This window comes from Malania oleifera, chromosome 4 (assembly GCF_029873635.1).
Source record: "Malania oleifera isolate guangnan ecotype guangnan chromosome 4, ASM2987363v1, whole genome shotgun sequence".
In the NCBI taxonomy this organism is placed as follows: Eukaryota; Viridiplantae; Streptophyta; class Magnoliopsida; order Santalales; family Ximeniaceae; genus Malania; species Malania oleifera.
Window position 1 is genome coordinate 8,494,388 of NC_080420.1, and position 17,147 is coordinate 8,511,534.

The 17,147-nt window shown below is 33.1% G+C and overlaps 2 protein-coding genes across 4 annotated transcripts in view; one reads left to right on the forward strand and one right to left on the reverse strand.

Moving 5' to 3' along the window:
• LOC131153608 (protein DETOXIFICATION 40-like) lies at positions 1-7,214 on the forward strand. Its single transcript, XM_058106028.1, has 7 exons — positions 1-618; positions 1,124-1,755; positions 4,024-4,080; positions 4,205-4,443; positions 4,535-4,653; positions 5,627-5,713; positions 6,712-7,214. Exons 1-7 carry the CDS (start codon positions 280-282, stop codon positions 6,754-6,756), a joined length of 1,518 nt encoding a protein of 505 aa, XP_057962011.1. The 5' UTR covers positions 1-279; the 3' UTR covers positions 6,757-7,214.
• LOC131153607 (heat shock 70 kDa protein 16) overlaps positions 6,155-17,147 on the reverse strand; it is a 25,525-nt gene continuing 14,532 nt past the window's right edge. Inside the window, exons 9-11 of one of the 3 annotated variants that reach the window (XR_009136268.1) lie at positions 16,416-16,489; positions 15,860-15,919; positions 6,155-6,327 (exon numbers count right to left, since the gene is read on the reverse strand). Coding sequence is in view for 2 of the 3 variants with exons in the window: in XM_058106026.1 (XP_057962009.1) it covers positions 16,420-16,489 (70 nt within the window). In the remaining variant the exon portion in view is untranslated. Of the gene's footprint in view, positions 6,328-15,650; positions 15,920-16,002; positions 16,490-17,147 lie in introns of those variants that run through there. The other 2 variants (XM_058106026.1, XM_058106027.1) reach the window with 2 other exon arrangements.

Consider the following 17,147-nt stretch of genomic DNA (forward strand, 5'->3'; position numbering starts at 1 on the left):
TGCTAATTTGCTCTGCACTTCTACTTGTAAATATCTCTATGTAAAGTGTACTGTTTTCTGAAAGTGCAGAGCAAATTAACAATGAATACACAATATATATTTCCCTAAGATTATATATATATATATATATATATATATATGTAGTGACTGAGGAGAGAGGGTATATATATATATATATATATATATATATATGCTTCCCCACCACCCTCTCTGCTCAGTTACTTGGACGGTCTGATTGAAACATTAAAGCACTTCAATCATCGTTAATTAATCAATTCCATGGATCAGACTGCTGGAGATAGTGAGCTCAATCAACCCCTCTTGCAGCCCACGCAGGCAGCGGCGGAGGATTCTCCGGCCACCGCCTACGATCCACAATCCCAGCTGGAGAAGGTGCTGTCCGACACCCAGTTGCCGTACTTGAGGCGGCTCCGGTCGGCGGCGAGAATCGAGCTGGGCTTGCTCTTTCGGCTGGCGGCGCCGGCGGTGATGGTGTACATGATCAACAACCTCATGTCGTTGTCCACCCGCATCTTCGCCGGCCACCTCGGCAACCTCGAGCTCGCCGCCGCCTCCCTCGGCAACAGCGGCATCCAACTCTTCGCCTACGGCCTTATGGTATTGCTTTCTGAATTCTTGCCTCCCATTTTCCCAAGCAGAAGAAAAAAAAAATTATGATTTTTTGAAGTAAAATTATTTTTGTTTATTCTAATTAAATTTCGTTGCTGTATGACATTCGACGTGACCAAAATAAAACTAGATAAGAAAGTAGCTTGTAATTTTCTTATTTTCTTTTTTTATACATAAATTTTTTAAAGGAGTTTTTGATTTTACCACTAATTTTTATACGGAGTTGTTTATATTAGAATTTTCAATTATTAAAAAATAATTTAAAAAAATAAATTTAATATGCGTCTGCACCAATAGACATGTCCTAATTTGGACTTTTTTATGTTTTTTAAAATTATAAAATTAAAATTAAGTCATTTAACATATCAAAAAAGTAATGTAAATTGGGATAAAAATACTAAATTCAAATTTATGTATTTTTTATTAAATAAATAGTTTTATTTTATTTTTTACTTCATTTTTTTTTTTTTTTGTGCTTAATTTCCGGCGGCAGCTGGGAATGGGGAGTGCGGTGGAGACGCTGTGCGGGCAGGCGTACGGGGCCCACAAGTACGAAATGCTGGGAGTGTACCTCCAGCGTTCTACCCTCGTCCTCACCGCCACCGCCGTCCCTCTCACCGTCATCTACCTCCTCTGCAAGCCCATCCTCCTTCTCCTCGGCCAGTCCTCCGCCCTCGCCTCTGCCGCCGCCATCTTCGTGTACGGCCTCATACCCCAGATCTACGCCTACGCCGTCAACTTCCCCATCCAGAAGTTCCTGCAGTCGCAGAGCATTGTGACCCCCAGCGCCGTCATCTCCGGCGCCACCCTCTTCCTGCACCTCCTCCTAAGTTGGGTGGCCGTCTACAAGCTGGGCCTGGGCTTGGTGGGGGCCTCCCTGGTGCTCAGCCTGATGTGGTGGGTCATGGTGGGGGCCCAGTTCGCTTACATCGTGATGAGCGAGCGGTGTAAGGCCACGTGGCGAGGGTTCAGCGTGCAGGCGTTCGCCGGAATTTGGGATTTCGTGAAGCTGTCGAGTGGGTCTGCGGTGATGCTGTGCTTGGAGACATGGTACATGCAGATTCTGGTGCTCATCGCCGGTCTGCTCAAGAACCCGGAGCTTGCTCTCGATGCTCTCTCCGTCTGGTATGCACCACCGGCCACCACCTTCGATTTTAATTTTTTTATGAATAATTTCAGTCTATTGAAATTTTTAACTCAAAATTTTAACTAGGTTTTTGTTCGGTTGGCGAAAATCGTTAAAATATTAAAAATATAACACCTGAATAACCTTACTTCGAGAAAAAAAAAAATTTATTAAAAATTTAATATTAATATAATATGAAAATTGGTATAAAATCATATAAGGTAATTAGCAAAAAATATAATTACAAGATTATATATATATATATATATATATCATATTCTTGAAAATAAGTATTATTCACATATGTTTTTTTCTTTTGGTGACATTTTAGATTTTCCGAGAAATTTATTTAGCATTTGAAAATTAAAATTTTTAATCTAGTATTAATTTTATGACTCATTTGGTTCCGTGAATTGTTATTGTAGGAAAAGATAGAATATTATTTAGATTTTAATAATCAAATGAATAGTTATTACTTCTATAAATTTGGAAATGATTAATTTTTATCTATTTTTTATTACGAACTTATAAAACTATTTCACATTATTATTTACTTTGTAATAACAACATTATTTTTTGTATAACTAATTTATTCCTAAAAACATACATCCTACGGACCAAACATAACCTAATATAAATTAAAACAAAAAAAAAATTTTAATTAGATTGAATATCATTTAGACATATGCATAAATCTATATAAATCTAAATTTAAAACTTGAAATTTAGAAAAACTAGTAAATTAAGCTCTAATCACGTCATAATTTATATAACTAGTCATATTCTTAAATTTTAAATAATGCTTCAAAAAAATTAAAAGAATAAATTTTAATACAAAATTATTTATAACCTAATGATATATACGACATGATTAAGCATCCTAATCTAATAATTTTTTTTCGAAACTTATACTCTGAAAACATGACTTTACTTATATTTAAAAACTTCATTCCCGAGTATTAAATTTTAATTTTTTATAAATTACAAAATGTAAATAAACGTACAATACAAAATTTTATAAAATTTTATTTTATTTTAATTGACACATATTTAAATTATAAAACACAATTTTAATTCTTAAATGGAATGGACCGCGCGCACATTAGTCAAGAATTTAATATCGTGATGTGCCCAAACATAAATTCCCGTGGGTTGGTGTAATAGGACATTTTGTTGGGTCCCATTTGTTAATTGGCCCTTTCTAGACAAAAGGGTATAATGGTCATTTCAAACGCATTAATTGATATTAGATTACCTAATAAACAAGTACTAAGGGTCATTTCAATCGCACCAGAGGCCATTTTGTAGCTGAGATTACCATTAGTGATTCGTGACAATCATTCTTTGAGCGGCTCCCACTTGAACCCCCATCAGTTTATTTTTCATATACCTACAAATAAAACGACATCATTTGGTCGTCATGGCTTAGCTCATAGTCATCATTATCATGATGGGGAGGAAGAATCAATCCATCTAAAATGGATGGGCATTCTTTCTCTTCTTAACTTATAATTGTCTTTTTAAAATTAAATAACTTCTCAATGATTGAATGAATTATTACAGTTTATGATTTTAAAATCCAAACCTTAAATCAATGAAGAAAGACAAAAGTGAAAAAATATATTTTATGTTAGACCATTTTATAATTCTAGTTCACGTGATTCATTTCTCTTTTGCATCTACGTATTAGGTACATGCATTTGCAGCTTTTAGCTTTTATGCACACAAGATTGATAAAATAATTGAATGCATTTATAACATAATTCTCAACTTAAATTAATATAATCGGACCACTTTGCAAAGCATTTATGTAATGTCGGTTTCATTATGGATCTTTATAGTATTTAATCAATTTAATTGATTAAATAAATATTAAATCATAATCATAGTATAATAAATTAGGGCAAAACTTAGCTCCGTTTGTCAAGAGGATAGTCTTTTCTTGAGGTTTAAAAGATACTAGAGACATTCCCTTAAGGTTTCAAAAATATTAAATACATCTCCTAAAATTTGCTAAAAAGATAAAAATCTTTTTGTAAAATATAAGGGGAGGTTTGTATTTTTTTAATAAATCTCAAGAGACATGCTTGAAATTCTTAAAATCTCGGGAAATGTTTCTGAATTTTTTGAAACCTTAGAGGAGGTCATTAGGTTTTTGTCAAAACTGAGGGAAGGTCAATGTCTTTTGTTAAATAAATTAATAATGAGCTAAGATATGTTTTATTTAATGGATGAATAATTATTTAGTTAATATCACGTGCGTGCAGCATGGGAATAAATGGGTTGCTGTTCATGGTTTCAGTGGGCTTCAATGCAGCCGCAAGGTTATTAATCTATTACTCTTTTTTTTTTTTTTTATTAAAACCTTATTGATATTATTATTAAAAATAAAATAATTATATATATATATATATATATATATACGTGCGCATGTGTACGCACGTGCAGTGTGAGGGTAGGGAATGAACTGGGTTCCGGAAATCCGAAGTCGGCGGCGTTTAGCGTGGTGATGGTTAATTTAGTGTCATTTGTGGTGGCGGTGATGGAAGCTGTGGTGGTGCTATCTCTACGCCACGTCATTAGTTACGCCTTCACCAGCGGTGCTACCGTCGCCAACGCTGTCTCCGAACTCTGTCCTTACCTGGCTGTCACCCTCATCCTCAACGGCGTCCAACCTGTCCTCTCCGGTTAGTGTTAACTCTCTCTCTCTCTCTCTCTCTCTCTCTCTCTCTCTCTAACCAAGTCAAGCTTTGCATGGTGATTTACTTATTATTGCAGGAGTAGCGGTAGGGTGTGGGTGGCAGGCGTTCGTGGCGTACGTAAATATTGGATGCTATTATGGAGTGGGAATCCCTTTGGGTTGTCTTCTTGGCTTTAAATTCGACTTTGGTGTTCAGGTACACACATGCAATAAAAATCCGAACCGCCCGAATGTTGGATTCTTGGTGGAATAATAAATTCAGTTCGATTTTAGTTTTGGTTTGGCCCATAACCGAATCGAATCGAACGGATTACACCCCTATGTATTGCATAGCAAAATTTTAAAATTAATTGCCTCCTAAAATATAAAATTTGTGTTCAAAATATGAATTAATCACTTTAAATATAATATTAGGAATATGAACGTTGCATAAAAGGATATCTGTATTGATCTTTTCAATCACAAATTTTATAAAATAATGTAATTTATAAATTAAGCCAGTTTTGCTTCTTTCTAATATCCCTCAAATATATATATATATATATATATTTTTTTTTATATATATATATTTATATATATATTTTTGGTAATGTTAAACTTTTAGCATTATAATTTCTTTTGCTAGAACTAATCTCCATCTAAGGAGTTAGATTTTTTTTGTATATATATATATATATATATATATATATATATATATTTATATATATATTTTTGGTAATGTTAACCTTTTAGCATTAAAATATCTTTAGCTAGAACTAATCTCCATCTAAGGAGTTAGATTTTTTTTGGGGGGGGGGGGGTCTTTTGTAATTGTTTTTATTTGATTTCTGTTTGTGAATTTCGTATTTTGATTTTTTATTTTTTTTATTTTGTAGATTTGGATGAAACTTAGTACAGCTTTGTTCACCTAAATCTACACAAATCTAAACTCTCCTATAATCAACTATTTTGAAAAAAAAAAATTAAGACTTAAAAAAGGTGTATACACGTCGATGCGCTATTAATTAAGAAAAGGGGATGATTTTTAATGAGTATTTTTTTCCCAAATTCTTCTTAAAATAACTCTTTTTACAAATTTAATATAAAAATAAAATTATTAATAATTAGTTATATTTAAAAAATAAAAAATAAAAAAATAAACTATGTACACATACATTTAATTGGTGCAGGGGATATGGAGTGGGATGATTGGAGGAACAATGATGCAGACCCTTATCTTGGTGTGGGCAACATATCGCACCGATTGGAATAAAGAGGTATGGTCTCTTATATATATATATATATATATTAATCTTTGTAACATTTTTTTTCTCTAATATGATAAGTATGCATTCTAATTTTAGCAATTGTGGCTTTAAAATTATATTTTTGGTCTAACAATTATGCCAAGTTTGCACTAAAATTTTTACTTATTGCAAAAAGTTAAGGAGCATTTGGTTTGTGTCATAAAAAATATTTTCATAAAATAATATATATTACTGCTTCATCATATGGGAGTATTTTTTTCTTAGTTTGTATTGTAAAATTCTTTAAAATGTAAAACACAAGATTTTCATGTCAATGTTTAGTTCAACTATCAAAATGATGATAAATTTATAAGTAAAAAAATAAAATTTTAAAATTTTAAAAATAAAATTATCATTTAATACATGAAAAAATAAATACAAAGGATATGATAGTCTTTCAAACCTTTGTATAAATTTAAATAAAATATATTAAAAAAATTATATTTAAATGTGTACAAAATTAAATCTAAAACTTAAAAATTAACGCAACCAATTGACAAGGTGATTAAAAGGGATTGCGCCCTTCAGCGAGACCTGAGTGCAGAGGACGCTGATCCGTAGGTTTAGTACCGCACCTGGAGTTCCTATGTAATAAAAAAGAAAAAGAAAAAAGGATAGTCCCTTAGACATAGACCCGAAGCGCATATCAAATAAAACATGGACAATCATTGAATTGATGAAGAACTGAGCTGTATGAAAAATTATATGGGAGATTTCCGTTTACCTATATTAAATAAATGATAAATTGGTCTTCTATTTATTAATATGAAAATTTTATTTTTAATATAAACATAATTTAAGAAACATATATATATATATATTCATGGATGACTGTGTGTTCCCATTTGGAAATTTGGTTAAGAGTCCGCCGGACAGGAATCGCAATCGCAGATTTATGGGCAAAAATATAGAGTTTGTGTTAGGCTTTTGGCTACCCCATCAGTCTTAATTTGTTGTTTTGTTGTCAGGTGGAGAAGGCTAGGTCGCGTTTGGACAAGTGGGAAGACAAGTAGATCTCTATTCTCTACCACTCACTCTCCTCTTCTCATCTGGGTCATCCGATGGTCCACACCCAACCAATTCCGCCGCCGGCCGGTCACCGGAATCTGGACTGGAGATCTACTTCTTCCCATTCGTAATTTTTTTTTCCCTCTTGGGGTTTGTTTTTTTCTTTTTCTTTGCCAAGTTTCATTCCTTACCCCAAAGGCTTAGCTTTAGGGCTTGATGCCTGTTTTCAAGCAGAGAGGAGTATTGCGTTCTCTCTGTTACTTTCTTTCTTCTTCTTTCTTTGAATCAAATTGTTTTGAAGATTTTGGTTTTGCTTTCATTCTCTCCATTCATATTAATGTAAATGTTCCTAGGGGTTCATCCATGGTAAACTAAGGATTTCTTCTTGAAATTATGGGCCTTATAGCTTTTTTTAATTGAGTTCAACCTTTATATTTAAGTAAAGATAGTCGAAATATAAAAACTGTGTCACTGAAATTTGGTTGATTACTCCAATATCATCATGCCTATCGAAATAGTAACAATAAATATATATATATATATATATATATATATATATATATATATATATATGCAATTACATAATGGGTGATTAAAAAATAGTTGATCATGTTGGGCACGTGGTTTAATAGAGAGAGATACTTTCTCCCTCCACCATATACACTTTTTTTTTTTTTCATATTTCATGGAATTTAAACTAAAAACCTTTAAATTTTAATATAAAAATTTTAAATTGTAAATATTGGGATCACAGCACTAGGGGTGCTAAAACGGGTCAAAAGCCGAGGGTGACTCATCACTTGTCCATTTAAATCGAGCTGGATTTGCAAGGAAGCGACTTGTTAATAAACAAGTCAACTTGAGGATATGAGTTAGGTACTTGTCGAGTGACCTATTTACGTTTTGTTTTTTTATTTTTTTTATTTTTTTATTTTAGCCCTTTGGCCTTTGAGCCATCCAATTTTAGGCTGTTTTTTTAAATAAATAAATAAATATTTAGTCAATTTTGATGAAATATTGAAGAAAAAAATTTAAAATAAATAAATTATGTTTTTAAATAGGTGTTTAACAAGTACCTTTTTATTAAATGGGCAGATTTGAATTTATAGATTATTCACCCATTAATAAACATGTCAACTCGAACTTGTTAAACCTCTACCCATTTGTGATCTATCTAAACCCAACCCTCTATATATTGACATTTTCACATCATAGAGAAGGGTTCATTTAACATCATCCCTCATAACAAACACATAACAACAGCCACAAACACACGACTTTTACATAATGACAACATTAGAGGTATAATCAATTTGGCTTCATACAAAATCAAAGGACCGAAAACTTTCAAAATTGCATCAAACAAAAAAATTTATGTTGACTCCAATAACTAATTAATTTTTAAAGTACTGAGGTATGTTTGATTGTGAGATATATCTTTCTAGGAAATAAATAGTTTTAGTAAATTCATCCAAGTAGTTATATATATAATTATGTAATTACATAAAAGCAAAAAATAACCAATGTGAAACATTTGATAAATCATAAAAAGAAAATAGTAAACAGTAAATTCTTAATTTTATTAGGGGTGCTATTCCTGTTTTCTTACATGCTTCACTGAAATAATTAAAAATATACAAAAAATATCTACTCTTAAAATATAAAATAATTCCATTATTTTAATAATAATAACTATTCCACAAATCAAAGGAGAATCCTTATTTTGACCTATATTTAATGTAACACAGTATGAGATACGCCTAGTCAAAAATTGAAGCAACTTAAGTCCCAGGTAGAGGTTGTAATTGGTGGTTTATTATGGTTCAGTTATGTGACCAAACGAAACTAAAAACAAAACCTTGCAATCTTTTGTATTCCAAAACGAAATGAACCACATTTATTATCTCCCTGAGACCGAACATCAGCGGGTTGGTCACGATTTTTTAAATTTTCAATCGACTTTCTAAAAATACTAACATTGCTTTGACAATGGTTGTGCGAATGATTGGCATTTGATTATAAATATTAAATGACCCAATTTTTCACTTTTTTGGTTTATTAAACATATTAATATAATTTAAATTGAAATCATTTTTTCAATTTTTCAGTTTGGTTATATTTTGAAAACCGAAACCGAAAAAAAAAACCATTAATGCTAGTGATTTAAGTTCCGATTCTTCCCACTTTCAAGTTTTCAGTTTCAGTAATTTTTGTGGCCCCCTAGCTATATAGACCATAGCAATTAAAGCACCTAGGGCCAATCCAAAGGATTGTTGGTTGCCTATGCTTTCTTTTATTGACTTTTCTTATGTTCATTTCACTTAGGGCATTTTTTTTTTTTTTTTTTAAACTATTAACATGTATATAGATGATAAACTAATACAAATATAAGGGTACCAACTAAATGTAGGTCTTCAACTTAGCCATCAAAAACCAAAATGCATTCCCATAAAGCACTTTTACAGAAAGTGGCACTGCAACACTCAAATTAAATTTTTTCTAATACAAATGCAATCAAACTTAGCATAATCCTTACCACAAGATTGAATATCCCATCGAAGTCAGGTGACTTCAAATTCTTCCCCACCCCCAAAAAAAAAAAGGCATTTCAACTAGAAACCGAAACCCACTCAATCCTTCTATAACCCAGATATCTCAACTCCAATAACTTTTAAACCTCGACAACTAAGAGAACGAAGGAGCGGACATCCTCAATCTCATCTTAAACGAGGAAAGAGGGGCTTCGGCAACCTTTTTATAGAGTTCTCTCCGCTCTCATATTTCTTTAAATATATAATAAAAAATATACAACAAAAGAAAAAATTACAAAAACACATAATAAATAAAACCTACCGGGAAGAAAATATTATGATATAATAAACATTAAAAAGTACAATACATAGAAACATAAGAATAAAATGATATTTCATTAATAGGATGTTGGCGGCAAAAATCTGGTAAAACTGAAATAAAAACTGAAAATACCAAACACAAAAAGATTGCTCATTTCTCATTGATAGTGAATCTTCCAAGACTAGAAAAACCCGGGTTTCATTACCCTTCAATATATCTGGGAGGGGTTGTGTTCTCGCTCTGGAAATTCAAGCTTAAAACACAAAGCATAGCACACAGCAGAACGATAAAATTACAATCAAGTGCTTTAACTCCTTGCAGTTAAGTTACCCCAAATATAATTCAAATACCTCCTTCTTCATCCATAACTCTGGCATCCCTCCTGAACCCCCAACCAAAAGAAAACCACACATCCAAACACAACACACACAACCCAGCCCAATTTCAAGCTTGGAACCAACTAGGACTGGGCCAGCAACAGTCTTAGAGAACCCCTAAATTTTATCATGGAAATGTCTATTTCCTTATATTTTTATGGATGGATTCATTAGGTATAGACAAGACATAAATCACCTCTGTCCAACATTTCTAATTTGTTTTCCATTTATTCCTAAGAAGAGCTATTCTGCAAAACTTAAATGTTACCTTAAGAAAATAACAATTAACAGAACATTGACTAAGATGACAAAATTCATAAATTCAAAACCAAATTGAAGGAGGAAAAAAACCGAAACACAGCTGGCTTTGGAAAAGATAAACAAACAGAGTTGGGCGATTTTTTATAATACACAATCATCTATACCTGTTCCAGGCTGCAGCAATTAGCTGACGGGATTACCACCAGATCCCACTTCCTTCTCCAAACTACATGAACAAAGAACAAAAAGACACATCCAAATGGATCTAAAAGGGATTACAAGAACAAAGCAATTCAGGATAAGATTTCCGTACGCAAAACACAAAAGGTTGTACATTTTCATTTCTCAGCACAAAAGGTTACAAATTCAAATCCGATACATCACAAACAAGGTGTGCTTCGTCTGGCCAGTCTATTAAAGTAAACAATGGCGCAGAGCCAAAACTAGCACTAATAACAGACCTTGGTGGGAAAAAACGAAGCCCCCACCAAACCTCTTAGTCTGGAACGGCAAATACATACTACTGTTACCCAAATTACTGCCGAGGACCGTGCTAGGATATGACTAATAAACTAAATTTACTTTTACCTGGTGGTGTGAGAACTGTATTTTATATGCCCAAGATGGGCATATCTTACGTTTTATGAACAAAGGCAATTGAAAAGGAGGAAAATTTGCTCATGCAAATCCAGCACCGTCTAACTGAATATGACGGGCTTTTTTTCTAGTCTGAGGCCTGCTGTCCTCTGATCTACAGGAGAGGCCTTAGATCTCATTCTCTGTTGCATGTCCTGAAACAACAATCCGACACCTATCAGGTTCCCATGTTAAAAATAAGAAAATGTGAATTACAAAAAAAAAAAACCCTTTTAACATGGATGGCACAGCCAAAATATAAATCTACTCAATAGCCTCGACTAAAGATAAGCAAGCAAACATTTCCCCATGAATCACAGGCCTTTAAGTAATCCAACATCAAAATTGTAATATGAAACTCATACAAGTTACTCCTTTTAATACAGGGAAAGGCCCATGCAGATACCACTTATAAAGTCATTAAAATACACAGGTCTTGCAGCCCAGATAAGTGGACAAGTCAAATTTGGCAATTTCTTTTTTTTTTTTTGGACAAGAAATGGAAATTTGTATACAGCTTCTGCATGGGCATATGCGTGGGTGTTGGTGAATCTTTGCTAGAGTAGCAGAAGGGGTCATGGTATTACAGTCAAGTAATGAAGTGACAAATCAAATGCAGGCACTAGTAGTACCTGAACTAACAAAGCCCAGTAAGAGTTAATAAATAGCTTTCTAATAGAACTGCCCTGTCTTCGTGCATGCATTATTTGCACACACAATATAATTTTTGATCATCTTTATTGATTAAATAGTGTCACGAGTAGGCAAATTAATGCTCTTGGAATTTGAAAATGAGCAGAGTTGCTGTTTAAAACTTTAAAACTGGGCCCATATTCTGGAATATTTAAAATATATTTTAATTCCCAGTTCATCGTAGTGGTTGAGAACAGTACGCATCCAGAGCCTCGGTTTTATTCTTGATTTCTTCTTGCCCACAGAGTATGGATCAAGACACTCTCGGCACTGAATCCTGCTGTTGGCGTTTTCTCTCGCAGGCCAGTGCTCCTGCTTATGCATTCATAATTGATCTGTGAAAGTAGGTGAAAGAATCAATAAAAATAGTCAAATTAAAACTCATCGATTCATCATCATCACCACTTAGTTAGAGAGCAACAAAAAAAAAATCTACAGCTTCCTCTCTCATTGGCAGAAAACGAGATCCTTACAGCCATCCGGTAATTCCACAATGCATTTAACAAGAGCTCTTGTTGCATGTGCTGAACCCCTTTCATCTTTCTGCGATTCTCGATGGGATCCAATAACTATTGACAACCAAAAAGATATATAAGTGCACCCATATTAAAAAGGCCAATTTTCTTTCTCTTTTCTTTAAAAAAAACCGTAAAATTCTTAATATTCACCTTTTTAAGATCCATCGTTTTTCAGGGGATAACACTTCTCAGATTATCATCCCCATACTCATTAAAGTCAATCCTCTGTCTCTTGTAGATTTCTTGAAACCTTCTCTCTCTGACTCGGACGCAAAGCTCCGATAGGTATTTAGAAGTATCAAATACACGTGCTAATTAACATCAATTCAAAACACGGCAAAACGAAGTCCCAAAGAAGCCGAAAGAAAAGCCAATTCAATCAAATCTAAGACTAAAATGAATGAGGTGCCAGCAATGACAAATGGGTCCCAAAGCCAGGGGGAGCAAAGGGATCTGAGGGTGGAATTCCTCCTCCCCACACCCAAAAAGAAAAACAGAAAAGAAAAAAAAAAAGGCCTAAAACTAAAAACTGTATCTGTGCAGTGGCTTGACATTGAGCAACAAGAAACAAAATCTCGGCTCTGCCACTGGGCAGCAATCATTTGAACTTTTGTGGTACATTGGAGAAGGAATGATAGGGCTTCTAGCCATGACTACCAAATTCAAATCATCCAGAACTAGGAAGAGTTGCAGCAGTTATCCTCATGACGAAAAATGCACTGTACTACTACACAATCTCCGAAAAAAATCTTTGTCATGCAACATGACATGTTCCATAGAGACAAAAGCATTTGCAGTGCATGGTACAGTATCACCCTATAACAAGTGACATAAAGCACGCAGTTGCATTGGGGACATTATCACCCTCTAGTATTAGCAGCATCAGGCACAGTCTTAAAAGATCAAGGCCACTCCAAGAGTTCCAAAGAAATACATGAGTGTGAGGCTCTGGCATAAGAAGCCTGAAGCTTCTTCCTTTTGAAATGGAATGTTAATTGCAATTAATCAACATTGGTTTAACCCAAATTTTGGCAGTTCTGTTCAGCAACTGGAAAAAGTCTAGATCTTGGAGGAGAATACAGCAATAATGTCTGAATTTGAATTATACCTTGTTGCCGCACTCATAACATAAGACTCAGAGCATTTTTATTTCTTTGGTTCTCCATCTTACTGTCCGCTGGGTCCACGTAATTCTTCTCACGAGCTTATGGTTATCTCAGCTTTGGTCATCCTTATAGATTATTCACCCATTAATAAACATGTCAACTCGAACTTGTTAAACCTCTACCCATTTGTGATCTATCTAAACCCAACCCTCTATATATTGACATTTTTCAACATAATAGAGAAGGGTTTCATTTAACATCATCCCTCATAACAACACATAACAAAGCCACAAAACACTACTTTTACATTAATGACAACATTAAAGGGTATAATCAATTTGGCTTTATACAAAATCAAGGACCGAATCAAATTGATCAAACAAAAAAATTTATGTTGAATCAATAACTAATAATTTTTAAAGTAATGAGGTTATGTTTGATTTGTGAAATATATATTTCTAGAAATAAATTAGTTTTAGTAAATTCATTACAATTAGTTATATATAAAATTATGTAATTACTATAAAGCAAAATAACAATGTGAAACATTTTATAAATCCATAAAAAGAAATAGATAAACAATAATTATTTCTTAAATTTTATTATGGGGATGCTTATTCCTTTTTTATTACATGTTCAATGAAATAATTAAAAATATACAAAAAATATCTACTCTTAAAATATAAAATATATTCCATTTTATTTTAATAAATAACTATTCCACCAAATCAAAGGAGACATCATTATTTTTACCTATATTTAATGTAAACACAAGCATGAGATAAGACTAGTCAAAATGAAGCAACTTAGTCCCATGTAGAGGTGTAATTGGTTGGTTTATTATGGTTCAGTTATGTGCCAAAACGAAAACTAAAACAAACCTTGCAATCTTTTGTATTCCCAAATCGAAACTGAACCAAATTTATTATCCCCCTGAGAACCGAACATTCAGCGGTTTGGTCACGATTTTTTCAATTTTCAATCGACTTTATAAAAATACTCAACAATTGCTTTTCACAATGGTTGTTGAGAATTGATTTGGCATTTTGATTTCTAAATATTAAATTGACCAATCATGTATTAACATATTAATATAATTTAAATTGAAATCAATTTTTTCAATTTTTCAGTTTGGTTATATTTTGAAAACCGAAACCGAAAAACCATACTGCTAGTGATTTCAATCCGATTTCTTTCCCACTTTCAATTTTTCAGTAATTTTTGTGCCCCCTAGCTATATAGACCAATAGCAATTAAGCAAACTAGGCAATCAAAAGGATTGGTTTGCCTATTGCTTTCTTTTATTGTTACTTTTTCTTATGTTCATTTCATTTAGGGCATTTTTTTTTTTTTTTTTTTTAAACTATTAACATGTCATTTATAGATGATAACAATACAAATATAAGGTACCAACTCAATGTAGGTCTTCAAACTTTAGCCATCAAAACAAATGCATCCCAAAATGCACTTTATTACAGCAAGTGAGCACTGCAAAACCCTAAAATAAATTATTCTAATACCAAATGCAATCAACTTAGCCTAATCCTTACACAAATGAATATCCCATCGAAGTCATTTGACTTTCAAATTCTTCCCCACCCCCCAAAAAAAAAAAAGGCATTTCAATAGAACAGAAACCCAATCAATCCTTCTATAACCAAGATCATCTCAACTCCCAATAAATTTGAAACCTCGACAACATAAGAGAACGAAGGAGAGACACTCCTCCCTTATCTCATCTTAAACGAGTAAAAGGGGCTCGCCTAACCTTTTTATAGAATGTTCTTCCGCTCTCATATTTCTTTAAATATATAATAAAAAATATACACAAAAGAAAAAATTACAAAAACACAATAATAAAAATAAAACAATAAAGAAAATATTATGCATATAATAAACATAAAAAGTACAAACATAGAAACATAAGAATAAAAATGATATTTCATAATTAAGGATTTTGGGGCAAAATCTGGTAAAACTGAAACTGAAAATCCCAAAAACAAAAGATTGCTCATTTCTCATTGATAGCTGAATCTTCCAATGAATAGAAAACCCGGGTTTCATTACCTTCAATATATATGGTGCGGGGTTGTGTTCTCGCTGAATATTCAAGACTTAAAACACAAAGCATAGAACAGCAGAAACGTATAAAATATACAATCAAGTGCTAAACTCCTTGCAGTTTAAGTTAACCCAAATATAATTCAAATACCTCCTTCTTCATCCCTCACATCTCTCATCCCTCCCGAACCCCCAACCAAAAGAAAAACCACACATACAAACACACACACACAACCCAGCCCAATTTCAAGCTGAACAACTAGGACTTTGGGCCAGGCAACAGTCTTAGAGAAAACCCTAAATTTTATCATGGAAATGTCTATTTCCTTCATATTTTATATTGGATGGAATAATTAGGTATAGACAAGAAATAAATATCACCTCTGTTCCAAAATTTCTAATTTGTTTTCCATCTTATTCCTAAGAATAGCTATTCTGCAAACTTAAATGTAACTTAAGAAATAACAATTAACAGAACATTACTAAGATGAAAAAAATTAATAAATCAAAACCAAAATTGAAGGAAAACAACCTAACACAGCTGGCTTTGGAAAAGATAAACAACAGAGCTTGGGCGATTTTATAATTACACAATCATTATACCTGTTCCAGGCTGCAGAAATTAGCTGAAGGATCCCACCAGCTCCCAACTTCCTTATCCAACTACATGAACAAAGAACAAAAGAAACATCCCAAATGGATATAAAAGGGATACAAGAACAAAGCATTCAAAGGATAGATTTCCATTACTCAAAATCACAAAAGGTGTACATTTTCATTTCCTCAGCACAAAAAGGTTACAAATTCAAATCCGATACATCACAACAAGGTGTGCTTTCGTCCTTGCAGTCTATAAAATTAAACAATGAGAGCAGAGCCAAAAATAGGAACCTAATAAAAGACATGGTGGGAAAAAGAAGCCCCCAACCAAAATCTTAGTCGGAACGAAAATTACATACACTGTTACACAAATAATGCAGAGACCGTGATAAGGAATGACTAATAAACTAAATTTACTATTTACCTGGTGTGAGAACTGGTATTTTATATGCCCAAGATGGGCAGTATCTTACAGTTTTTAATGAACAAAGGCAATTGAAAAGGAAATTTGACCTCATGCAAATCAGCATCAGTCTTAACTGCATATGATCGGGCTTACTTTTCTAGTCTGAGGCCTTGCTGTCCTCTGATCTCACAGGAGAGGCCTTAGATCTCATTATATGTTTGCATGTCCTGAAAAACATATCATAAAACCCTATCAGGTTCCATGTAAAAATAAGAAAATGTGAATTAAAAAAAAAAAAAAACCTTTTTAAATGGGATGGCACAGCCAAAATATAAATCTACTCAATAGGCCATACTTAAAGATAAACAGCAACATTTTCCACATGAATCACAGGCCTTTAAGTAATCCAACATCAAAATTGTAATATGAAACTCATACAAGTTACTCCTTTTCATACATGAAAGGCCCATGCAGATTACCACTTAAAATTCATAAATGACCACATGTCTTGAAGCAAGATTAAGTGGCAAGGTCAAATTTTGGCAAGACAAGAAATGGCAATTTGTATACAGCTTCTGCATGGGCATATGCGGGTGTTTGTGTGAATCTTGCTTAGTAGCAGAATGGGTCATGGTATTACAGTCAAGTAATGAAGTGACAAATCCAATGCAGGCACTAGCTAGTACCTGAACCTAACAAAGCCCCATAAGAGTTAATAAATAGCTTTTCTAATAGACACTTGCCCTGTCTTAGTGCAATATTGCCACACAATATAATTTTTTGATCATCTTATTGATTAAATAGTGTCACTGAGTAGGTAAATTCTGCTCTTGGCATTGAAAATGAGCAGGAGTCTGCTGTTTAAACTTTAAACTTGGCCCATAT

Bases quoted from the DNA above. Each gene is read 5' to 3' on its own strand.
- LOC131153608 (XM_058106028.1), top strand. From the start codon at position 280: ATGGATCAGACTGCTGGAGATAGTGAGCTCAATCAACCCCTCTTGCAG. The intron at 1,756-4,023 runs GTATGCACCACC...ACGTGCGTGCAG, and splicing joins CTCGATGCTCTCTCCGTCTG to CATGGGAATAAATGGGTTGC. The intron at 4,081-4,204 runs GTTATTAATCTA...ACGCACGTGCAG, and splicing joins GGCTTCAATGCAGCCGCAAG to TGTGAGGGTAGGGAATGAAC.